General features: G+C 54.1%; 1 protein-coding gene across 1 annotated transcript; it reads right to left on the reverse strand.

Annotated features, from left to right (window-relative positions):
• Window positions 1–31: 31 nt before the first annotated feature.
• ADGRD2 (adhesion G protein-coupled receptor D2) lies at window positions 32–25,621 on the reverse strand (the record flags this gene model as incomplete). The annotated part of the gene is given in 26 exon segments (XM_079324293.1): window positions 32–42; window positions 548–686; window positions 688–705; window positions 6,069–6,127; window positions 6,616–6,754; window positions 7,062–7,115; window positions 7,290–7,331; window positions 13,014–13,134; window positions 13,979–14,094; window positions 14,651–14,784; window positions 15,558–15,711; window positions 15,886–15,988; window positions 16,617–16,720; window positions 16,819–16,945; window positions 17,981–18,036; window positions 18,379–18,484; window positions 19,751–19,859; window positions 20,109–20,243; window positions 20,609–20,720; window positions 21,241–21,522; window positions 21,889–21,974; window positions 23,560–23,658; window positions 23,807–24,460; window positions 24,606–24,836; window positions 25,403–25,463; window positions 25,549–25,621. Coding segments are annotated over 26 exon segments (3,300 nt in total). The 5' UTR covers window positions 25,597–25,621.
• Window positions 25,622–26,415: the final 794 nt, after the last annotated feature.

Consider the following 26,415-nt stretch of genomic DNA (forward strand, 5'->3'; position numbering starts at 1 on the left):
AAAAGCCACCACAGTTTCTATGTTCTAAACACTACAGGGGTACTAGGAGGAGAGGGGAGGGAAGCAGTGCCCAGCTGGCGAGGGGCCAGCCCAGCTGGGCGGGAGCCCAAGCAGGAGCAGGGAGAGGATTTTGTCCTAAGCAGCAGAAGATGTTATTGATGTCAGCTGGTTTAGAAAAGGCTTGAAGCCAGCTGCTGGCTTCCCTAGTGCATGTGCTTTGTACACCCATCCCCAGCCCTGCCCCAGCACAGGACTGCCTCCATCCTCACCAGCACAGGAGTGTGGGCACTGCCTGGGCACGGCAGGGCAGAGCTGGGCTTGTTCCCACCCCACTGCCCCAGCTCCCCCAGCAGCACCAGTGGGAGCACACAGCCAGGCACTGCCAGTGCTGCCAGCAGGATGGGGACAGAGGTGGCAGCACTGCCCCAGGGCAGCAGGAGCCGTGGGGACCCCAGAACACCAGCACCTGCCTGGAGTGCCCACCTGGGAGAGGAGCAGGGCAAAGCAGCAGCAGGTAAAGCTCCCTGAGACCCCCCAGAGCCCCTGCCATGGTTTGGCAGCATGAGGTGCTGGGAAGGAGAGCAGGGTGACAGCTCTGCCCAGGCTGGAGACTCTCCAGGGGAAGCCAGCTCCTCTGACCTGCCATCCTTCCTGCTGAAGGACCCTCTGCATTGCAGGCCCATCACCCAGACACTTCTCAGAAACCTAAAGCAAAAGAGAGAAGGTGACAGCTCTGCTGGCAGTGGGGGAGGGCAGGGGTCCCTCCCAGGGCAGTGGGAGAACTGGTGGGATCCCCACAGCACAAATCTGCCCAGGACTGAGCTGTGGGTGCAGGTCAGCCCTGCCTGTCAGGTAGAGCTCTGCCACCCCAGAGACCCCTCTGCACCTTTGGGGTCTGAAACACCATCCTTGTGACAGGGAGCCAGAGCAGCCCCCATGCATAGGGCCATGGCTGTAGGGAAACCTCTTCTTCCCTGGCCAGAGTACAGCACCCAGTGCTGGGAGCACAGAACAATGAGCTTTAAATGGAATTTAAGGAAAACACCAACTCTGCCATGGCAGGGAGCACCTGTGCCCCAGGGGCTGCATCTCCTCAGGAAGGGCCATGGCACCAGTGGTGACCCAGCAGGGTTGGCATGGACAGGGTCTGCATTTCCCCCCATGACACCCTGCTGCTTTTCAGGCTTTGAATCCCAAACACTCCTAAGTTCCTTATTATTTCAAAGCAAGCTTATGTAACACAATATGGTGAGAGTTGCAGAATTACCCAGTATCGATCAGAGGAAGGCTGGGCTGTGCAGACAAGATCCATGTTGCTATGTGTGGCTTAGCAACATATAAATGTATTCAAACAGAATAATGAAATTATCGTGGGGAAACAAAGCAGCCATCACTTGAGGAGATGGAGGATGTGGAGGCCTCTTGGAGCCCTTGTTTGCCAAGACAAGGAAGATGGGACTTATTGTTTGTGCAAATATGTGAACGGCCCCAGCCATGCCCTGCTGACAAAAAGTGTGTAATGAAGGCAGGCAGGGCTCTCTGCACAGAGCAGCTCCTGCAGCTGGGCTGCAGCTCATTACTGTGGAGCTGCTCCATGGACTGAGCCCCTGCTGGGGGGAGGCCATGCCTGGCTCCTGCCACAGCCACGCTGCAAAACTCCCCCTTGCTCTGGTCCTGGCCTGGCATTCACCTGGATTTTATCCACCCTTATCTCACCCATCCCACCTCCCCACAGACCCACTGTGTGTCCCTTGCACCTGCAGCCAGTGCAACACCCAGAGCTCTGACAGGAGAGTGGCTGAGGCCCTGGAGCAGAGCAGTGCTGGACCCCAGCCCAGATCCAGCACAGCTTCCCTGGGACAGCCAGGTGGGCTTCTCCAGCTCTGTGCCATTTTCATCAGCTGGCTGGCAGCTTTCAGATAACGATATCTGGGGCTAAACTTGTCTCTTTTCATTAAACTATTTGGGACACAACATATAGAAGAGAGAGCAGTGTGTGCTGGAATGACCTGTCCCCATCCTGGCAGCCAGGAGCTCTGCAGTGCTGTGCTGTGAGCAGAAGGTGAAGGCACACGCCTGTGTGAGGCTGAGCTGCCCTGGGGTCCCCAGCAGCTGGGCACTGCAGCCTTTCATTGTCTGCTTTAGTGGCTGCAGCACTTGTGGCTGAGCCTGGAGCAGCAGCAGGGCGGCACCAGCACAGCACAAGTGTGAGAGGAGAGCTCTTCTGGCTCAAGATCTTCTCATCCACCCCAGCTCAAGGACTGCCCAGCCCTGGGGGCAGCCTGGGGGCTCTCCATGCACAGCACTCCTTCCACCCCTGGCCACTCCCACGGCACCGAGCCCAGCCTGGTGTTCCATCACCCTCTGGGCAGACCTGGGCTTTCAAAAACACACTGAGGGCTCACCTGAGAAAATAAAACCAAACTAAGCAACCCACTTCTTTGCACAGCTGGAGTTTAATAACACACGTGGGTTATAAATATGCAGAAGGTGAGGGTGGGTGGGCAGAGCACAAATGCCTGTGGTGGGTGCAGGTCTTGCTGCCTCTGAGACCCCACTCCTATACCTGAAATGCTGCACAGCTACTCCTGGGTGCCACCATCTCTGTCTTTCTCATGTGTCCAGTGTGGAGAGGAAAGCTGCACTGCTTCTGGGTGGCACTGTCTCGAAAACAGCCTGAGCATGCCCTGCTTAGACACTTCATGTGGAGCAAAACAGAAACCTGCTAATGCACTACTTGCCTTGACAAAAGAAACTGTCACAATGCAGAAAAAAATGTGATCACTCCACCCCTGGTGTGCCCTCACTGTCCACCTGAGGGTCCCCATCCAGAAGCTGCACTGGGAGTACCCAACAGTGCTTGTTAAAGAAAATAACATGAAATATGCTCCATTTGTATTCTGAGGAGCTGGGGACTTGCCCAAAGCCAGGCTGGGGAGCTGAGGAGGTAGCAGGGAGCTGCCATCCAGCAGAGGCCTGGGGCTTAGGAGGGATTTCTGATTTTAATTCTACCCACCTCCATGGTGACATTGGCCTTTCTACAACCTGAAACAGAAGAAGCTAAATGGCTGCTTTTAAGCTCATAAATCCATCCCTGTCTCTATAGTCCACCTTCCCCAGCTTCCCTTCTCTGGGATCATGACACTCCCAGCACCTCCCAGTGTTTCTGCCACAGCTGCTGGTTTAAAACTGCCCAGGCAGGAGGAGCTTCTGCCCCCTGGAAGCAGCCCAGCAGCAAGGGGTGCCACAGAGCAGTGGGCTGGGGGCAGGCAGAGGGCTCAGCACCAGCAGCTTGCATGGCCCCTCTGCCCCTGCCTGTGACCCCCAGCTCTGCTGGCACAACAGACAAGGATGGGCACCAAGAAAGGTGCAGAGACACGGGGAGAAACCAGAGACAGGCCTTTGGCTGAGCCAAGGTGCTGCCAGAGAGGCAGTGCCACTGCTGGGACTCCAGAACCTCCACTCTCTGTTCAGGGGACACAGATTTCCCAGAGCCTGTCCAGGACAGGGCCCATCAGGGCAGCTTGGAAATAACACAGTTCCTGGAGCCTCAGGAGGAAGCAGCTGCCCTCCAGCACACAACCACAGGACCAACATCATCAGCAGCAAAAACTACAGAACATGATGTAGGCAAATCTTACCTGAGCACTTGAATGCTGTCAGCTCTACGGCCTGAAAGAGGGGAGAACATGTGTGAGCAGAGGGCATGGGGCTGGTGGCTCTGCTGCTGGTGGCCCCCAAAACACTGCCTGGGGCAGGCAGGGCTCCCCAAACCCACCCAGCCACTGTCCCAGCACTGAGCTGCTGCACAGGCTGTGAGCCAGAGCCTTCATTGGGCAGAGTCACAGCTGCACCTCAGTGCTGGGGAGGTGACACCCTGCTCCAAACTCTGGGGACCCTGCCAGCCCCATGGGGACCACCAGGCTGGAGACCACAGGAAAACCCAGGAAAGGATGAGAGCACCCCTGTGCTGGGTGTGAAGAGCCCACACAGCCTGCACTCTGTGCTCAAGGGATGGTTAATGCTCTGGGAGATGTGAAATTCCCACTCCCAGTCCAACAACAACAAAGATCACCAAACAACATTTCAAAAAGCTGAAACACGAAGAACATCTTGTCTGTGTTTGTATCTTCATTCGCTTGGTGTTTTGTCATTTTAAGTGTTTTCAAATGTCTTTGAGTAGCATCTTCTCCTCATCCCAACCATTGTGCAGCTGCCAGTGACATTCGGAGTCGGCTCCTCCTGCAGCGAGCGCCGTGACTCAGGGGAGCAGGGACAGCCCTGGCTGGTGGAACAGGGCACTGCAGCATGGGGCACTGCAGCATGGGGCACTGCCAGCAGCATGGGCACTGCAGCATGGGGCACTGCAGCATGTGACACTGCCAGCAGGATGGGCACTGCAGCATGGGGCACTGCCAGCAGCATGGGCACTGCAGCATGGGGCACTGCAGCATGTGACACTGCCAGCAGGATGGGCACTGCAGCATGGGGCACTGCAGCATGTGACACTGCCAGCAGGATGGGCACTGCAGCATGGGGCACTGCCAGCAGCATGGGCACTGCAGCATGGGGCACTGCAGCATGTGACACTGCCAGCAGGATGGGCACTGCAGCATGGGGCACTGCCAGCAGCATGGGCACTGCAGCATGGGGCACTGCAGCATGTGACACTGCCAGCAGCACAGGGCACTGCCAGCAGCACAGGGCACTGCCAGCAGCATGGGGCACAGCAGGCAGGGCACAGTGTGCTCATAGTGCCCACGGTGCCAACCAGCTCTGCCAGCCCACGGGCCCTGCACCTGCCCTGGGGAACACTGACTGTGACACTGACTGTGACACTGACTGTGGCACCCAGTGTGGCACTGGCTGTGGCACTGACTGTGACACTGACTGTGGCACTGTGGCACTGACTGTGGCACTGACTGTGACACTGACTGTGACACCGACTGTGGCACTGATTGTGGCACTGACTGTGGCACTGACTGTGGCACTGACTGTGGCACTGTGGCACTGACTGTGGCACTGACTGTGGCACTGGCAGCACCTCAGCCCTGCAGCATCCTCAGCCATGAAGGCAGCACACACATTGACAATGCAGTGTTTGTGCAGCAGAGATGCAGCAAAGCCCTGGGTGACCCTCAGAGGGAAGCACTTTCTGTCTTTGCCTGCTCAGAAATGCCATGGCCTTGGCATTCAGGGGATCTGCTGCCTGCTAATGCCCCTGCTCAGGGAACTCGGGTCCTTGGGCTGAGCCCTGTGCCCACGTCTGGTATCTGGTGCCAGGAGCTTAGCTCTGACCCTGGTTCACACAGCCAGCACCTGGCTGGCTGAGAAAAGCCTCACCTGAGAGTGAGTCCTGCTGCTGTTCAGCATTAACCACAATATAAATCATGAGAGGGGGAAATATGGATTTTACTGAGTGGCTTCAGAATGATATGCCAGCTATAGAAGTATTATCTATTGGATAAATAAGAGCTGTCTATGTGACATAGGTTTTCAAAGGATAAATATTAGAGAGGGAAAGAGAGATCCTTCACTGAGAGACTCATGAAAGTAGTGCTGGATTTTATTCTGAAGAAATTACAGCTCTTGTATGTCAAGTGCACAAGGACTGATGATCATTTCAATAGCAGGAGATGGAAGTGGGAGCAGAGTAGTCAAATTTAAATTGCTCCCTGCTTCAGGCCGTGCCTTGCTGAGCTCTCCATCCTGATGCAGGCAGCATAGCCCCCCTGGAGAGAGGAGACTTGCCCATGGCACCTGCCCCACTGCCTGATGCAATTTCCTCTCCCTGGGAAAGTCTCCTGCTTGATCCATTCGAACCCCAGACTAGGGTTTTATGGCTCTGATTCAGTGGCACCTCGTGCTCCTGTAGACCTGGCATGGCAGGGGCTGCTCCCCACGGGCTCAGGGTGAGCCTTTGCCTGTTCTGGGGCTGGGACCATCCTCTCCTGTCCTTGGAGAGGTGCCCTGCCCTGCTGTCCCCCCTGCCCAGGCTCAGGTGGTGTCCCTGCAGAAGTGCTGTGCTCTGGCTGGGGGAAGGTGGAAGAATAACAGATGTTACATACCGGTCTCTCAGGTGACATAATTGATGATATTCCCATGGGAATTTTGGCTCCAAAATTTCCTAAAGGTGAAGCAGCACAATGAGTACACAGACCAGAGAACAGAAATACTGATGCTTTCCCAAGAACCTGGTGCTCTGTGTTCCCCACTGAAGCAAAGGGACCAAACAGCTTTTCTGCATCACTGCACTCACAGAGTGGTTGGAGAATGCAAAACATTTTTTCCCCAAAGACAAAATCCCTGTTTTCTACTCTCACTAATTTTCCTCCAGAAAATTAGTTTTAAGACTCTAACATGGATTTTGGCTCAGGAGAATGCAGTGCTGCCCAACACACTGAAGAGACCCCCTTGCCCACACTACAACCATGGACTGACCCCTCTGAGACCCACGAGGACTCTGCCTCCCCTGCAGCAGCAGCACCACCCTGTGCTCACACAGGGTGCAAAGGAATCAATGCAGTGCCAGCTGCACTAGAATTCAGGTCTTGGGAATAACATTTTACTGTGTCACCTCCCAGCCTGGGCTAACAGTGACAACCATCCTCTTGCCTTTGCTGGTGATGCTCTTCACTGGAGGCTCTCTCTGCACAGGGCTTGGCAGGGCACTCCCAGCTGCAGGACTCAGCTTCCCTTCCCAGGAGGTCGTGTTCCTTGGACTGGATAAGTAGTTGATGGGATGAGAGCAGTTCTGTAACCACAGGCAAGAGACAGTGAAAATTGCAGTGAGTCTTTGCTGTGTCCAGATCCAACTTCAAAGATTGATTTCACCACATTGCTTTGGCTCCCACCCCACCCTGGCACAGCAGGCTGCTGCCTAGTAGGGGTAAGCTATCTTTGGGTCTGTGTTGTTCCACAGGATTGCAAAGAAGGGAGACAAAAGTAAAAAATAAGATTTCTCTCCATCATCATCTCCTCCAAGCAGACCCACAGCACAGCTGGGACCCTCCTCTGGTGGGTGGTGGATGAAAGGGCAGCAGGGATTCTGTCCAACTTACTGTGAATGAGAGGGCTTTCTTCTTGTCCTTCATCCTCTGGATGGCATTCCTCACCTGGAGCAGAGCAGGGACACGAGAGAGGGCCACAGCAGCTCCAGCAAGTCATGGAGAAAAAGCAGCCAGGGCTCCAGCAGCACCGTGGGGCTGTGCTGGCAGAACCCAGCTCTGCCCAGATGCCAGCCCAAGCTGCTGTCAGGAGTGCCTGAGCCCAGCCAGCCCATCTCTTACCTCGCTGTTGTAGATGGCATACACCAGGAATATGTACAGGCCCTGCAAGGGGGAGAGCAGAGCAGGGTCAGGCTGGTTGGTGCTCCATGGAGCAAACGGGCTCAGGGAGCTGTGGGACAGGTGAGACTGGCACAGATGGTGGCACAGCAGAGCCAGGCAGGCAGGGAGCAGGCTGTGCAGAGCCTGTGCCTTCACACAGTGACATTGCACACACAGTGACAGTGCACACACAGTGACAGTGCACACACACAGTGACAGTGCCCTCACACACAGTGACAGTGCTCACACACATTGACAGTGCACACACACAGTGACAGTGCACACACAGTGACAGTGCACACACAGTGACAGTGCACACACACAGTGACAGTGCACACACTGTGACAGTGCACACACAGTGACAGTGCACACACAGTGACAGTGCTCACACACAGTGACAGTGCTCACACTGTGACAGTGCACACACAGTGACAGTGCACACACACAGTGACAGTGCTCACACACACAGTGACAGTGCACACACAGTGACAGTGCACACACAGTGACAGTGCACACACACAGTGACAGTGCTCACACTGTGACAGTGCACACACAGTGACAGTGCACACACAGTGACAGTGCTCACACAGTGACAGTGCTCACACTGTGACAGTGCCCTCACACACATTGACAGTGCCCTCACACAGTGACAGTGCACACACACAGTGACAGTGCCCTCACACACAGTGACAGTGCACACACAGTGACAGTGCACACACACAGTGACAGTGCACACACACATTGACAGTGCCCTCACACAGTGACAGTGCACACACACAGTGACAGTGCTCACACACAGTGACAGTGCTCACACTGTGACAGTGCACACACACAGTGACAGTGCACACACAGTGACAGTGCTCACACACACAGTGACAGTGCTCACACAGTGACAGTGCTCACACAGTGACAGTGCACACACAGTGACAGTGCACACACACAGTGACAGTGCACACACAGTGACAGTGCCCTCACACACACAGTGACAGTGCACACACAGTGACAGTGCACACACACAGTGACAGTGCACACACAGTGACAGTGCACACACTGTGACAGTGCACACACAGTGACAGTGCTCACACAGTGACAGTGCTCACACACAGTGACAGTGCACACACACACAGTGACAGTGTACACACAGTGACAGTGCACACACAGTGACAGTGCACACACAGTGACAGTGCTCACACTGTGACAGTGCACACACAGTGACAGTGCACACACAGTGACAGTGCACACACACAGTGACAGTGCTCACACACAGTGACAGTGCTCACACTGTGACAGTGCTCACACACAGTGACAGTGCACACACACAGTGACAGTGCACACACAGTGACAGTGCACACACACACAGTGACAGTGCACACACAGTGACAGTGCTCACACACAGTGACAGTGCTCACACTGTGACAGTGCTCACACACAGTGACAGTGCACACACACAGTGACAGTGCACACACAGTGACAGTGCACACACACAGTGACAGTGCTCACACACAGTGACAGTGCTCACACTGTGACAGTGCTCACACACAGTGACAGTGCACACACAGTGACAGTGCACACACAGTGACAGTGCTCACACACACAGTGACAGTGCTCACACAGTGACAGTGCACACACAGTGACAGTGCACACACAGTGACAGTGCCCTCACACACACAGTGACAGTGCACACACAGTGACAGTGCACACACACACAGTGACAGTGCACACACAGTGACAGTGCACACACAGTGACAGTGCTCACACACAGTGACAGTGCACACACACACAGTGACAGTGCACACACAGTGACAGTGCACACACAGTGACAGTGCTCACACACACAGTGACAGTGCTCACACACAGTGACAGTGCACACACACACAGTGACAGTGCCCTCACACACACAGTGACAGTGCTCACACACATAGTGACAGTGGCACCTGGGCCAGCAGAGTGGGCACAGCTGTGTGAGGGATGAGCACCGCCCGGGGGCCACAGCCTGGGGCTAATTACAGCTCCAGACCGACCAGTTTGGCCTTAAGCAGCCCTATCTGGCCCAGCAGATTTATGCTCTATCTGTGGGTGTTTTGTTATCGCAGCGAGATAAATCAGCTGCAGCCAGAGATGCAATCCATCTTGTCCTGAACGGGCCCTGCTCTGCTCTGTGCGCTCTTGGCAGGCAGTGGCAGCAGCCCCTGGCACCCAGCCCTGACCTGTCCTTCAGCCAGCAGTGCTGCTCACTCCCCCAGACCAGATTTCTGGCCGGGCTTCCAAGGCAGGTCTTCCTTGAAAGAATCACTCTGGCTGTGCTGGGGAGGGGGAGGTGGGACGGAGAGGAGGCCCAGCTGCAGCGGGGCCATGCGGCTCTGGGGGAGCAGCTCCAGCCCTGCTGCTGCCCCACAGCCCCACAGGCTGTGCCTCACCCCCTGCCCTGCCTGCATGTCTGGGGACAGCACACGGAGCAGATTGAAGGCAGGCTTGGGTTCTGCAGGCAAACTGAGAGCAGCAAACAAAACCAGCCCCAGCAGCAGAACAACTGCACGGGACCCACACGGGAAGAAACCCTCCGGCCTCAAAGGGAATTCCAAGGGATCCACAGGACAGCCTGCAAAGGGGCTGGCAGGGTGGCTTTCTCTCAGCTCTGCAGCTTCTCACCAGCATTTATTTCTCCTCTGGGGCAATCTGCAGATTGTCCTGAACTTGGTAATGAAGGGGCAGAGCAAATGAGTCCAGCACAGCCACGTCTGACCACACAGCTCTGGGTCTGCAGGGCTCAACAACCCCAGCATGGCATGAGGACACAGGGAGAACTGATGCTGTGTAATTACCATCAAGACAGGCCTCCTGCCACCTTCCCGACATCCTTAAGAGCAGAGATGTGGAGAGACAGCCCTTGTGTGGCCTTGGAGCCTCCCCTCAGAGCCCTGAGGGATGTGCCTGAGCAGCACCCGGCTGCTGGAGCAGTGCCAGCCAAGGCAGCACCTCCCTGGGGACCCAGAACATCCCTGGGGATGCAGAACATCCCTGGAGATCCAGAACATCCCTGGAGATCCAGAACATCCCTGGGAATCCAGAACATCCCTGGGGATCCAGAACATCCCTGGAGATCCAGAACACCCCTGGGGATGCAGAACATCCCTGGAGATCCAGAACATCCCTGGGAATCCAGAACATCCCTGGGGATCCAGAACATCCCTGGGCAGGCAGAACATCCCTGAGCATCCCCCCATCTTGTGCACATGGTGACAATTCCTGGGCTCACGCTTGCAGAGCTGTGCCCTCAGTGTCCCCCTGCTCCCCCCTGCCTGCTGAGAGCTCCATGGGACTGTGCTGGGTGTTCAGGGGCTGGGTGTGCTGGGACTGTTCAGGGTGTTCAGGGTGTTCAGGGATGTTTAGGGTGTTCAGGGTGTTCAGGGATGTTCAGGGATGTTCAGGGCTGTTCAGGGTGTTCAGGGATGTTCAGGGTGTTCAGGGTGTTCACGGATGTTCAGGGGTGTTCAGGGTGTTCAGGGTGTTCAGGGTGTTCAGGGATGTTCAGGGTGTTCAGGGTGTTCAGGGATGTTCAGGGGTGTTCAGGGTGTTCAGGGTGCTCAGGGATGTTCAGGGTGTTCAGGGTGTTCAGGGATGTTCAGGGGTGTTCAGGGTGTTCAGGGATGTTCAGGGATGTTCAGGGCTGTTCAGGGTGTTCAGGGTGTTCAGGGATGTTCAGGGATGTTCAGGGATGTTCAGGGTGTTTAGGGCTGTTCAGGGTGTTCAGGGTGTTCAGGGGTGTTCAGGGTGCTCAGGGTGTTCAGGGATGTTCAGGGGTGTTCAGGGTGTTCAGGGGTGTTCAGGGGTGTTCAGGGTGTTCAGGGATGTTCAGGGTGTTCAGGGGTGTTCAGGGTGTTCAGGGTGTTCAGGGGTGTTCAGGGTGTTCAGGGTGTTCAGGGTGTTCAGGGATGTTCAGGGATGTTCAGGGTGTTCAGGGTGTTCAGGGATGTTCAGGGATGTTCAGGGGTGTTCAGGGTGTTCAGGGTGTTCAGGGATGTTCAGGGTGTTCAGGGTGTTCAGGGATGTTCAGGGATGTTCAGGGGTGTTCAGGGTGTTCAGGGATGTTCAGGGTGTTCAGGGTGTTCAGGGTGTTCAGGGTGTTCAGGGTGTTCAGGGATGTTCAGGGATGTTCAGGGGTGTTCAGGGTGTTCAGGGTGTTCAGGGTGTTCAGGGATGTTCAGGGTGTTCAGGGTGTTCAGGGTGTTCAGGGATGTTCAGGGATGTTCAGGGGTGTTCAGGGTGTTCAGGGTGTTCAGGGATGTTCAGGGGTGTTCAGGGTGTTCAGGGTGTTCACGGATGTTCAGGGTGTTCAGGGTGTTCATGGATGTTCAGGGTGTTCAGGGTGTTCAGGGATGTTCAGGGGTGTTCAGGGTGTTCAGGGTGTTCAGGGATGTTCAGGGATGTTCAGGGCTGTTCAGGGTGTTCAGGGTGTTCAGGGATGTTCAGAGGTGTTCAGGGTGTTCAGGGTGTTCACGGATGTTCAGGGTGTTCAGTGCTTCTCTAGCTCCATCTACAGCTGCCTCCTCTCAAGGTTTGCAAGGCTCTGTTGATGCTTTGAATGGCAGGTGGCAAGCACATGTTCCAGGAGTGTTTGTCACTGTGTCCCTGAGCTGCAGATATCCTGAGGGGCTGGGAACAGCCCCAGCTTGGGCAGAACTGAGCACTCCTGCCTGCTGGGACTCACACAATTTGCTTTGCTCTCTTAACCACACACAGGCTGGTTAAAGCTTTAAATTCTTTGGATGAAAACAATAAATTCAGAAGCAAATATTAAGTGTTGCTTTATGTACCAGGTAATGGTGTCACTTTCTGCCCTCCTATTAGCACTTACTTATTAACATGACTGCAATAACAGCTGTTATGCCCATGGCCCTGAAAGATACCAAGACAAAATACCAGAAAAAGCCTGAGAAATACAGCCAGATGATGAAGAGGAATGAAGAATCTGAAGGAGATTATATGATCTACACAAGGTCTTGCAAGTCAGAGCTAGAAACAGCCCCCAGAATTCCAGGTGTCCCAAGCAAGTCAAGCTGAACCCCAGACAAGAGGAAGGTGGCTCTGCCTGTACTGTTCACAGAGGTCACAGCCTCTCAGAATGCCTGCGCAGGAGCTGGATGGAAAACACCCATCCTGGAACACACCCCCAAGCAGGAGTCGAGCACACTGTGGCTGGATGTGACCTTTGTCACCCTGCCCACCAACAGCCCTGCTCTGACAGGGACAGTGGCACCCTGCCCTGCCCTGTCCTGCAGGAAACAGGATCATTTCCCAGATGCAAACAGCAGGAGGGTTGTCTGCCCCATTTGACTGCTCAGGTACCATCTTAATGACCCACTATATGAGCAAATAAAAACCTCTAATGAGTTTGTAACTGCCAATTTGAAACCACACTGGTGTTAGAAAAACTAACACAAGAAACAAGATTTGAACTGGAAACCAGTAGGACACAGCCAGAGAGTGGGGCTGAGGTCATTGGGTGTACAAGGTGTACAGAGTTGTATTTTGTATCTTGGAGGGATTAAATGAGTTTTCTCAGACAAAACAGCCCAGTGGCTTGGGAAAGCTGTGCTGGCTGCAGAGCTGAAGCATCCCTGGCTGCAGGGACAGGTGGAGAGCACTGCAGGTGCTGGCCTGGGCACCCAGGGGTGCAGGACTCACCTGCAGGGAGTTCAGCACAATGAAGACATAGGCCCAGACGATGCTGAGGTGCACAAGGACCCCACAGAGCCAGGTGAGCCCCAGCACAGGCAGCAGCACCAGCACGGGTTTGGCCGCGGCCCTGGCGGGAGGAAGAGCTCAGGGTTACTGGGCATATTTAGAGATGAAACACTACCAAGACAGTAGCTGTGGAACAAATTCCTCTGCAAACAAAATAAGTTAAGACAGGAAAAACCAAATATTTCACCTCCCAGACCCCAGTGTGCCAGCCCTGTTCTTCATTTATCACTGCAAGTTAGCAAGAAAGGAGCTCTTTGACGTCACCAGCCATGAGAAAACAGCTATTTCCCCCCAATTTCTGCTACAAGGAGAATTTCTCCATTTGTTTTATTTGCACATGGATGTCACCCTGCCCTCCAGCAATGCCCTATCTTTGTGCTTCTGTAAATTTGGGGAAATTTATTTATGCTACAGGGGAACAATGCGTGTCTAGCAGGGGTATCCGGCGCCAGCTAACAACAATAAAAATTCACAGAGCATGATAAAGTAATGACTCAGGCAGCAGTATTTTAGAGGTCTCTCAGTATTGACTGATTACAGAAGTCCCCATTGCCTCTTCCCCTGTGTGTGTAGCCCCCACCAGCCTTACTTTCAACCCACAAGCCCCAAGCTTGGATTTCTGCAGGCCCTGCCAAGGGTGTTCTGTCCCAAAGGGCTGAGATTAGGAGTGTGAGTGCACAGGAGACCAGCACTGGTTCCTCAGTTACCCTGGGGGAGAGAATCCCTTCTGCCCCTTCTGCTCTGCCTCTCACAGCTCTCTGCCTTCCACTTGGCCAAGCTTCTCTGGGCAGGCTGTGCCAGTACCAGCTTCCCTGGAAAGGATTCCTTCCATGGATCTAGCACTGCCTGACGTGTTTCACACCCATAGCAGCCACATCTGGCAGAGCCAGGCCCTCCCTGCTCACCAGATGTGTGTTCCAATCTGGCTCTCCAGGCTGCTGTTGGGGGTCAGCATCTTCAGCCTCCTGCGGGCGCTGGCCACGGTCACCGTCAGCACCCGGAGCAGCACCAGGCTGTTCACCTGCCAGGGCAGAGCTGCTGCACCACTGCCCCTGCACCCAGCCTCAGGGGACACCTCCCTGCTGCTGGCACAACTTGGGGACAAACAGCACCACCAAGAAAGCAATTCCATCAAAAGGCTTCACAGAGATATCCACAATATGAAATCTAAGAAACTTATCCCAAAACTTCTCCTACAGAATGCCTTCCCTGTTAAAGGTCTGTTCTGGACCCCACAAACATTGGGCCTTTTTCTGCTGCTGTGTTTTGTATAATGAGATTTCAAGGATGCAGATGTTCCTGTATTAAATCAGACCTCCAGCTAAGGCAACGTCACACATCACATTCCTAATTGAGCAGCCAACCAAGAACTGTCAGCAAAATTTCCTTAAAGCATTTTTCCTAACAAAAAGCTTTTTGATTAAAGAGACTTATTTATGTTATAGAAGTATACAAAATGAAACAACATTTTCCCTATGAAAGCAGCAGGCACAATGAGCTGCACCCCTGACCCTGCAGTGATTTTCTAGGACCAGAGCCAAAGGACTCCCCCTCTCCCAGCAGGGCTTGGCACTTACAGCCAGGATGAAGAGCACAGGCCCCACGAAGGCCCAGATGACATTGGTCTGCACGTTCAGCCAGCAGTGGTTGGCTGCCACATACTTGTTAAAGGAAGTTGCAAGGGTCACCCCCACGATGAGGATTGGAAGCCCTGCAGAAAAACCTACAGGTTAAACCCTGGGAAAAGCAGAGATGCCCCATGCAGGGCACTGTGCACCAGACAATTGCTTCAAAACCCCCCTGAGCAGACAGACTTCAGCATGAGCCTCCAAAACCCCACGAGCAACATCAATTCTCTGCAGCTGAAACCTGTCCTGCCTCAACACAGCCAGATTTACAATCTGTCAGCATCTTTCTCTGAGGTATAAAGCATTCCAAGTCCTGAGTCCTGACCAAGGCAATTTATTCCCCAGATTGCTTTTTTAACAAAATGGACAATCAAAGACATAAACCAATCCAAAATACTTGAAGTGGTTGCCCAGTGTCCAACTAGGTGTGTGCTCTTTGAGCAGCACATCCCTAAAGAGGCTTCTCTTGGACACAAAACTCAGCTTATTCAAATAATTCTGTGTCCCTAAAGGGCTCCCTCAGAATAAAAGGTGCTTGGTGGGGAGCACATGCATATTTAATTACTATCAGACAACAGTGATGGTCTCCAAGAACAAGAACTTGTCATAAATCTTCTCCTCCTTCATTTTTTTTTTACTGAACTCCTGGATTTAGAAATATAACAGAAATTCTGCTTAACTTATACTCTAAGACTAGCAACTTGATAAATAATTCAAGAGAGCCTCTGCAGGGCACTGGCACCCAGTTCTCATATTAAATTAAATCAAACAATTGTGCATCTCTTGTTTTAAAACTTTCCCTAGAAAAGGAAAAGAATATTTTCCTGAGGACCCAAGGCAGAGAAGGTGCAGATACCCCAGCCTGTCACATAGTAGAACTTCATTCTCCTGTCTTCACTCATGTTGACTGCTACCACTTTGCTCCAGAGGAGAAGCCCCTCCACCAGCATCCATGAGAAGGCTGCCATGAAGAAGAGATGCAGGAAGGCAGTGACCATGAAACACAGCACCTGCAGGGAACAGAAACCACAACTGCACAACGTGGATATCTGCATCTCCAAACAGAGACCATTGTACCCCAGCACCAGTCACAGGTAATGAATAGAAGGGTTTATACTCCTGTTGTGCTGCTCTGGCAGTGGCTGGAGCCATTCACGTGCTGAATGGGCCATTCCTGAGCTCACCTGGTTGGTCTTGGCCAACTCACTGAACATGAGCAGAGCTTCTCCTGCAGCCAGTGCAAAGATCAGGTTCTTGTGCACAGTTGTTCGTTCACTCTTGGGGACGCTGGAGAGGGAGAGAGGGAGCCCTGAGCTGCAGCCAGACAGGAGAGTGCAGGACAAAAGGGTCTGCCTGTCCCCTGGGCTGTACAGCCTGCCTGGCAACTTGTGATCTCTGTGCCACTCACTGCAAAGATGACAGTCCAGGGGACAGAGGACAGCCCTGCTGTGCAGCACTTGGTGCTGGGGACACTTCTGGATACTCAGCCCTTGGCCACAGCTCTGGGGAACAGGCAGGGAGGGGGAGTGGAGGGAGTCACTGCCATGCTCACAGGGCAGAGCTCTGTGCTTGCCAAGTGGCACAGAAGGGCTGGCAATCAAAGAAATAGTCCTTGCTCCATTTATTTTATAAAAACGAATCCTAGCAGAGCAGCTTTTATAGTAAACATCGTTAGCAACTGATAAAAGTCTTGCCACAGACACCCAGGTGTGTGCACAGGTCAATGAGCATCTCCACAGAAACAGCCAGGGCTGAGCCCCTCTCCAGCCAAAAACCACAGAGCACAGGGCAGCTCCCACCCCTCCCCACGCACCTGCATCCCCCCAAACTGACAAAGGACACTTTGAGAAAGGCTCTGAAGTAAATTCCAAGCAGAAAATACAGAGAAGGCTGCAAGTGTCCAGGCTTTTCTTACCGAACCACCAAGAACAAAATGAAGGTGACTATCAAGGCACAGAAGGAAACTCCACATCCAATAAAAGTCAAAGTCTGAAGTGTGATCTCCTCCTTGGTGGTCCTCTGCTCCAGACATGAAACAACAGGAGACACAAATCCCTCCTGAATTAACCACACCAGTGGCAGTCCCAGCATCCCCCCCACAGCAGCTCCTCACATACCTGCATCTCGTACACCTGCAGCAGGATGGCAAAATTCGTGGTGTGGTTGCAAAAACAGGCAGTGGAGTCTGGGAGAGACATCACCACAGAGCAGCCAGCTGTGGACCACATCCCACCAGCATCTGGGCTAACATGCAGCAAAAACAGAGAAAACACACAGAAATTACCTTCCACTTCCACAGAAAGCCAGGGTGTGATGGGAATTTCGTACTCCCAGAAAAAGCAGAGTTTAAAGGAGGAAGATGAGAATATCAGAAACAGGTCTTCACGTGGACTTCTCTTTGGTTCACCCTTCGTCTCAGCAGGTTTGCCTCATCCAGCAGGCACTCAGTGAAAATAGATCTGGTGTCAATGTGTGCATTGAAGAGTGGAGTTCAGCCATCACAGCTTCAAACAGAACCCAGTTATTGCACAGCTCTGGGAAGAGCTCCCTGCACAGCCCCTGCACTGGGAGCAGCTCTGGGCTGTGTCTGGCCACCAGCTCAGCCTGCCACAAACCCAGCGTGGGCTCTGGGACATCAGCACAGCCAGTAGTGCTCCCACCTGAATTCCCTGGGCAGGGACCAGGGCTGAGCTCTGGCCCAGTGCCCCTGAGCCTCCCCAGTACCACAGCAAGGTCAGGATCAGAGCAGCTGGCACCCTCTGGACAATAACCAGCTGTTTCCAAACTCACGCCCTTCCCACCCTCCCCAGCCTGATCCATGCCTGCTGCAAGTCTGGGACTCTAAGGAGGTTTTTTTCACTTGAGTGACTTAATTACCAATCCATAATATATCACAGCCTCAGTGTTCTCACCACAGTGACATTCAGCAAAAGCACATCCCAGTGCCAGGCAGGATTTATGAGGCTGGGAGTCCTGCATGTCTTTGGGGCATGTATCTTGGACTAACTCTTCTTTGTCACAGGCAACAATCATAATTAACCAGGGCTTTCCATTTGAGGTGTATATACCTCATTAAAGGTCACTTGCTTGTGAGTGACTTCTCCAAAGGAAACCTTCCCAGGAAAGCATTCTGCTCCAGCAGACTGGGGATGTCAGCATGCAAAGGAGGCAAAAAATTCCAGATCTCTACTCTTACCCCTACATTTATATTGAGATGTTTGATTTTCCAGTGGAAATAAAAAGTTCATAAATCTGGGGACCTAAACTGAAACAACCCACCTGAGGCTGAAGTTCCAGAAGGCACAGATGGGCCCCACCAGAGTATTGGGCAGGTCCTGCAGGCAGAGAGGGGAGAGGAGAGGTCACACACGGGCTGGACAGGGGTGCAGGTCACTCACTTGGCTGGAACAGGGTCAGTCAGCACAGGACAAACACCTCCCCAGGGACACAGAGTCAGGGCAGGAGCCCTGGACACGGGACAGCCCCCATCCCAAAGCTGTGGGGTGCCGGGTCGGGCTGGCAGGGGGTGTTTGGGGGGCACAGCCCCCATCCCAAAGCTGTGGGGTGCCGGGTCGGGCTGGCAGGGGGTGTTTGGGGGGCACAGCCCCCATCCCAAAGCTCTGGGGTGCCGGGTCGGGCTGGCAGGGGGTGCCTGGGGGACTCAGCCCCGCGGGTACCTGGACACGGTGCTGCAGGCGGTAGCGCACGGACGTGCTGATCTCCTGGAAGTCGCTGAGCAGCGTGGATGAGATCACAGCCGTGCCCACCGCGGTGCGCAGGGACCTGCGGGGAAAGGAGCGGCTCACAGGCACGGGAAGCTCAGGACGCGCCCAGGAACCGGGATGTCCCAGTGTGCAGGACAGCTGGAGGGACGCGGGTCGCTGCCAGGGGCTGGAAAAGGGGCAGGACGGAGCTTGGGACACCTGGCAAAACCCCAAACCCCAAATCCGAAACCTCACCACAGCCCCGGCCCTGGGGACGGGCACTGCAGCATCCCGAGCATTCCAGCTGCGCAGCCCAGGGACTGAGCGGGTGCGGGATGCTCGGGATGTGCGGGATGAGCGGGATATTTGGAATATTCGGGATGCGTGGGATATTCGGGATGTGCGGGATATTCGGGATGTGTGGGATATTCGGGATGTGGGGGATGTACGGGATGTGGGGATGTGCGAGATATTCGGAATATTCGGGATGTGTGGAATGTACAGGATGTGCGGGATGCGCGGGATGTAAGGGGTATTCGGGATGTGCGGGATGTGTAGGATATTCGGGATGTGCGGGATATTCAGGATGTGTAGGATATTCGGGATGAGGGGGATATTCGGGATGTGTAGGATGTTCGGGATGAGCGGGATATTCAGGATGTGTAGGATGTTCGGGATGTGTGGGATATTCGGGATGTGCGGGATATGCGGGATGCGCGGGGTGTGTAGGATATTTGGGATGTGTAGGATATGCGGGATGTGCGGGATATTCGGGATGTGTAGGATGTTCGGGATGAGCGGGATATTCAGGATGTGTAGGATGTTCGGGATGTGTGGGATATTCGGGATGTGCGGGATATGCGGGATGCGCGGGGTGTGTAGGATATTTGGGATGTGTAGGATATGCGGGATGTGCGGGATATTCGGGATGTGTAGGATGTTCGGGATGAGCGGGATATTCAGGATGTGTAGGATGTTCGGGATATTCGGGATGTGTGGGATATTCGGGTATTCGGGATGCGCGGGATGCGCGGGCGGCCATCCCCACCTAGCGTTCGGAGCTCCGGGAGCGCTCCCAGAGCCGCCCCCTCCAGACTCGCCTGCCCAGCCGGAGGGGACCCTGCGGGAGCCCCTGTGGGCTCTGATCCCTGCCACCCCAGCAGAGCTGGGGACCCCCGGAGCCAGAGGCACGCAGGAGACCCCACCGGGCATCTCAGCGCACAGTGCAAGGGCTGAGATGGGTCGAGGTGAAGGTCACCCCAAAACCGAGGCACGAGCTCAATGCAGATTTGGAAATGAGCTTTTCCGTGGCGCCGAGGGAAGCCCTGGGGCTCTGTTCACTCACTTCTGTCCCCCGTCAGAGGCAGCCACGTCCTGGGACACGGCGCTGGACAGGCAGCGCTGCAGGGAGCCATAGCCAAACCACATGTTCTTCACTGTGACCCTCTGGAGACCTGGAGGGACAGAGCAGGGGACAGGTGACAGAGCACAGGGGGGTGATACTGGGGGTGCAGAACAGCCTCAGCTCCGAGCTGTGTCTCTAGAGGAGCTGCACAGAATCTCTCCCCCCAACCCACCTCCCCTTCACCAAGGGCATCCCCTCCCCACACTGCTCCAGTCCTCACACGGGCAGGGTAAGCAGCCTGTGCCACTAAGGAAGGTGATGCAGCAGTACCAGGGGAGGCTCAGATGTCATAACAAACCTCTGGATTTCAGCCTTTGCATTTCTTCTGCAGGAACTTCAATGAGGTCGTGCCTGCCTTTCTCAGGGGTCTGGACCATGTATGCCTCAGCACTCAGCTCCTGCTCCCTCAGCTCCAGCTCCCTCACCTCCAGCCCTGTGCAAAGGGAAAATCAGGTGCTGAAACAGTGTTCAGCTTTCCTCCACAGCTACTGCTACAGCAAAGTTCCACCAGGATACTCCAATCCCAGCCAAGACCCACAGGAGCAGCAGACTGGTTCCTTTCTGTGCAAACCAGGGGCATCTGGGGTCAGCTTCTCCCATGCCCAAAGGTTTCTTACAATCCTCTTGCAATCCACAGCATGAGAGGTGCACTCATACTGTGACACTGCACAGAGGAAATGGAGAGCAGGGTGCAGGGCTGGCAAGAGGTGAGCCAGAGCAGAGAAACCAGATTTGGACTGGGAACCAGACAAGGTGATGGGTCTGGGTCTTGGTGGGGTACCCTCCAGTGCCACTCACCAATATTCCCATGCTGGATCATGATCTTTGTCCTCTCTGGGGTCAGCAGTGGCACCAAGAGTGACACCATTCTGTCACAGAGCTCAACGACAGCCATGGGCCCCCTGATGACCTGCAAGCACAGAGAGAGTGATGGACACGTGAGCATGGACAAAACCTCACGGGGTGGGGTGATGGAAATCCCTCATGCAAAGCCTGACAGTGTTTTGAGCAGTGAGGGGGCTGATGGCAAACAGCTCCTTGGCAGCCCATCCACAGAAAACACAACACACTAGAAAGGGAAGGGCATTGCCCTGCAGACAGCAGGAGTCTGCAAACCTCCAACCCAGACTGACAAAGTGGAGAACTTGAAGAGAGCTGAGTCCAGCACTTGGGGGGGGTTGCAAGGGAGGCACCACTAGCACTGCACTGTTTGCACAAGAACTTGGTTGCACCTCCAGCAAACGAGGCACCAGGAAATGTGATCTGAGCTGGGGAAGAGGCTCCATGCCCGTGCTTGCAGCATTTTCACATGTTGAGGTATGGCCACAAAGGCTCCAGTGAGCATGCAGGGGCAGCAGGAGCAGCCTGTGGTCGTGCAGCAGCCAAGGATGAGCAGATGAGGCACAGGGTCAGACTGGTGACACCATTACCTGGTTGATTGATGACCACGTCCCACTGTTCTGCTCCTCCAGAATTAACTCTGTTACTTCCATGTAATAGTGGCCCAACTGCTCCAGCATCTCCAGCTTGTCTCCCTCCTGGATTTCCATATCTGAAACTTGCTTTAGTAACTGAAGCACTGCAAGGAGGTCAGATGGCTCAAGCACGGGCACTTCTCCTCCTCTCAGAACAGTTGCCAAGATATCAAGAGCATCAAGGGCCATGGAGAGATTCATGTCCTGCACATCACTTGTGAAGACACTGTCAGGAATCTGCCATGGAAATATGGTTTCATTCAGAGCAGAGCCCTGACTCTCCCTGATTGTCAGCTGTGCCTTGGCAGTGCCCTTGCTGCCATCAGGACACCTGTCTGGCCAGCCAGGAATATCCTGGGGGTAGGGATCCCTGTCCAGACTCCCATCATCTGTGAGATGAGTCAATCTGAAGCAACACAGCTTGTTTGATCACAGAAGGAGTTACAGCTGTGCTGGTCACAATCTCCAACAGCAGCTCAGGAAAGGTCCCAGGCACAGCTGCTGGCAAAGTGACCTCAGGCAGCACTGGGTGCCAGCATGTCCACCCCAGCAGCTCCTGCTGCTCCAGGTGCCAGCTGCCCCTGCTGGGGCTGCAGGACTCACCACAGTCCTCACTGCAAGGCTGTTCACACGGCTGGCGAGCGAGTGACTGGACTCCAGCTGAGCTCTTCTCAGTTGCCAGTATGCACCTGGGGACAAACCAGAACCAGAACATTGCTGTGGGGACAAACCAGAACCAGAACACTGCTGTGGGGACAAACCAGAACCAGAACACTGCACCTGGGGACAGACCAGAACCAGAACACTGCACCTGGGGACAAACCAGAACCAGAACATTGCTGTGGGGACAAACCAGAACCAGAACACTGCACCTGGGGACAGACCAGAACCAGAACACTGCACCTGGGGACAGACCAGAGATAGAACACTGCACCTGGGGACAAACCAGAACCAGAACACTGCACCTGGGGACAGACCAGAACCAGAACACTTCACCTGGGGACAAACCAGAGCCAGAACACTGCACCTGGGGACAAACCAGAACCAGAACACTGCACCTGGGGACAGACCAGAGCCAGAACACTGCACCTGGGGACAAACCAGAACCAGAACACTGCACCTGGGGACAGACCAGAACCAGAACACTGCTGTGGGGACAAACCAGAGCCAGAACACTGCACCTGGGGACAAACCAGAGCCAGAACATTGCACCTGGGGACAAACCAGAACCAGAACACTGCACCTGGGGACAGACCAGAGCCAGAACACTGCACCTGGGGACAAACCAGAACCAGAACATTGCTATGGGGACAGACCAGAACCAGAACACTGCACCTGGGGACAGACCAGAACCAGAACACTGCTGTGGGGACAAACCAGAGCCAGAACACTGCACCTGGGGACAAACCAGAACCAGAACACTGCTGTGGGGACAAACCAGAGCCAGAACACTGCACCTGGGGACAAACCAGAGCCAGAACACTGCACCTGGGGACAAACCAGAACCAGAACACTGCACCTGAGGACAGACCAGAACCAGAACACTGCACCTGGGGACAAACCAGAACCAGAACATTGCACCTGGGGACAGACCAGAACCAGAACACTGCTGTGGGGATAAACCAGAACCAGAACATTGCACCTGGGGACAGACCAGAACCAGAACACTGCACCTGGGGACAAACCAGAACCAGAACACTGCTGTGGGAACAAACCAGAACCAGAACACTGCACCTGGGGACAAACCAGAACCAGAACACTGCTGTGGGAACAAACCAGAACCAGAACACTGCACCTGGGGACAGACCAGAGATAGAACACTGCACCTGGGGACAGACCAGAGATAGAACACTGCTGTGGGGCCCAGCAGCATGGTGAACACCTGCCAGGCTCAAAGCCTGGCAATGCTCCTCTGATGGTGGCTAAGTCTGCAGGACAGGCAGGACAAGGAGACTTCACAGCTGTATTTTATTTTTAGCACAAGATCCCATCTGGAGAGACAGTTTCACAGTCCTTTTCTGCTTCTCCCCTGGCCAAAAATCTGGAAATGCCTTGGGAGGCACTCACAGCTCTGCACCCATGGAAACTGTGCCACCAGTGCCCAGCTGGGGAGCAGCCAAACCCCCTGCCAGAGTGCAGGCAGCTGCAGCAAAGTGCCAGCTCCAGTTTTGCTCCTTCAGAGCAGGGGCCTCCCCACCCCTGGCCACCATCCCCTGGGAGCTCCAGGAGTGTGTGCAGTGGAAGCAATGCAGAAATAACTAACAGATGCTGTACCCTTGCTGTAGAGACAGATGAAAGGCAAAGTCTGCAGACAAGATGCATAACTTAAACCACTGCTGCCAACTTCCAGAACTCTGCATTCCTCAACAGGCCCTGTGGAAACACAGACAGACAGAAGGGTCTCCCAGGGACACGCCATCCCCAGCAGGTGCCACCTTCCTGCAGCAATCCACAAGCCCTGGCATGCTGTGGGCTGTGCCTGAAGAGCCAGGACAGCAGCCACGAGGATACTGAGACTCACCTGGGCAAAGCAGCTGTGTGGTCACTGCCTGAACAGTGCTCTCCACTTCCAGGGCATTTGAGCTCCACCCAAACACAAGGTCTTGCTCCAGCACCCAGCACGAGCGAACCTTCTCAATCTGCTCTGAGCTGAGGACCCTCTGCCAGATGTACAATTCAGTGATGTTCCCACTGAAGGACTCCTTTGCCCTGAAGGTGCCCCCCAGAGAATCCTGATCCTGCCCAATTATGAAGGTGCCCTGGCCATAGATGGCCTGGGGGGCAGATGCCCCCACAGAACACAGACCACTGGCAGATGCTCTCCTTTTCCCATCGGCATAGATGGCCCAGGTGCCATTTTCCTGCTGCCAGGTGACACAGAAGTGATGCCACAGTCCATCAGCACGGAACACAGGCAGGTAAGGGGAGTGGTGCCCGTGCACTATGAGAGCAAACCGAACAAATCCCTCCTCATCCACGGAGCCACGGAGCTGGAACTCGTTCATGAAGGTGGGCACGGCGTAGGAGAAGATGGTGGCAATCTCCTGGGTCCTGGTGTCCCACTGCAGGTGGGCACAGGCTGTGACAGCAGGCAGGGTTGGGAAGTCAGAGAGCACCTTCACGAATTTTGTGTCTGTTTTTTCTCTGAATACCAGGACTGGAACAGTGTGGCCACCTAGAAGGAGAAATTTCAGCTAATAGAAAGGAAGAAGCACAGGCCAATAAAGTGATAATAAAAAAAAACCCCAAAAGACAACTTCTCCAGCCATATTTTCCAGAATGAAAGCATCTCTAAATAGCCCATGTCCACTTATACTCACGTCTCCTCTTTGTTTTGTGCAGGACACTGTCCCTTTCCTTCAGCCAGACAGGACCTCTGATGTGGTGGGACTGCAGCAGTTTGCTGAAGGAGCCTTGCTCACTGTCCTGGGGCTCACAGAGCAGCTGGGCAAAGCGCTGCTCACAGAACCTGCCAGCCTGCCACCAGTCCAGAGCACTGGCCACGTATTCATACGTGTGTCTGGGGGTCTCAATCGTGACAGGAGCAAAACCTGGAGAAAGACACACCTAGCATGGGGGAGCAGAAAGCCTCTCCAGGTCTGTTAAAAACACTGCCCTGTGCATCTTGGAGGAGCTGCTGGCAGGGGCTCCTCTGCCCAGGGTCAGTGGGCACAGTGGGACAGGTAAGCCCAGACTCTGTTGGACCTGAACTGAGGGATGCCTGTGGCTGGGCACACTCCCATGGGACACACAAAGCAGGCTAAGCTCAGCACAAAGGAAAAGTTCACTTTGCTACCCCTAGGGATGGCCCTCAGGAAAGCTTGTTCAAAGCAGTTACGTAAAAACAACTTTTCTTGCTTTATCCCCACTTCCCAGCTCCTCCCTGCTTCTGCACCAGCAGATGCAATTTGCAGGCACAAAATAATCTGTTTGGTTTGCAGTTGCAGCAGGGCACAGAGCAGCAGCTGAGCAAATACCAGCTTTGCAAACAGCATTTTAGGCACAAAACAAGGTAACAGAAAAAGTTTCTTTATCTTTGTTTGCACCATCAGACACCTTTTGTTTCTCTGTGCTGGATATTGCTTGTAAAACACAGAGTGCTGATGGAAACACTAACCTTTAGAAGTCTGGTTCTTGGCAAGGGCTGCAAAGGCAAGGAGACTCCTGCACAGACCGACCTGGTGGAGAGGATGTGTTGTAACATTCAGAAAAACATAATCTGAAATATCCAGAATAAAAAAACCTAAACTCTCTAATACTCACCAGAAAGCTGAAGAACCAGGAATCAGGTCTCAAGTCTCTCCTAAACATGCTGACCAGCTGGGAAGTTTTCACCCTTTGCTAGAATAAATAAAACATGACTGGAGATGTATCACAGAGACAGAAGCATTCTGCAGAAAGCCAGTTCCCTGGCAATGCTGCTTTCCTCAGAAAGCCTCGAAACAAAAAGGAGAAAATTACTCCCTCTGAAACTCCTGAATAGTATCTTATCCAAAGAATCCCCAGATCTTCTTGAAGAACTTAAGGTCTCAGTTTAACATTTGTTTGCAGGATGCAAAATAATTAAGCATTAAAGATAGAGATGTGCAATATTAAGGAACAGGCAGGATCACAGAGCCTCTTCATCTGCACTAACTAAATAAAAACGCCACCACAAATGGCATCATTAAACAGTGTTGCATCACTGGCAGCTTTTCTCGTTGCCTTTAAAACCTGCAGGAGCAGAGCACCAGAACAGACCCTGCAGGGCAGGAAATCCATCCTGCATGAGCCCAAACAGAGCCCAGCGTCACGGAGCCATCCCGGGGAGCTGCAGCGCCGGGGCTCGGCAGTGATCCCCCACCTCCCACCTCTGCCCCAGCGGGAGGAAACCCTGAGTGCAGGCAGTAAAAAACCCCGTAAAATCATAGATGAGGGTACGTAAAGACACAAGGTGGAAACAGGCGGCGCCAATGCAAACAAACCCGAAAGCTCTGGGCACGGGCATCAGCGGCTGGGAGTGACCTCTGCTCTCAGTTGGAAAAGCACAACTCCAGCATCCCATACCCCGCTCCGCACAGTTCCCCATATCCCATACCCAGCCCCGCACAGCTCCCCATATCCCATACCCCGCTCCGCACAGCTCCACAC

Source organism: Erithacus rubecula (genome assembly GCF_903797595.1).
Source record: "Erithacus rubecula genome assembly, chromosome: 21".
Classification (NCBI taxonomy): domain Eukaryota; kingdom Metazoa; phylum Chordata; class Aves; order Passeriformes; family Muscicapidae; genus Erithacus; species Erithacus rubecula.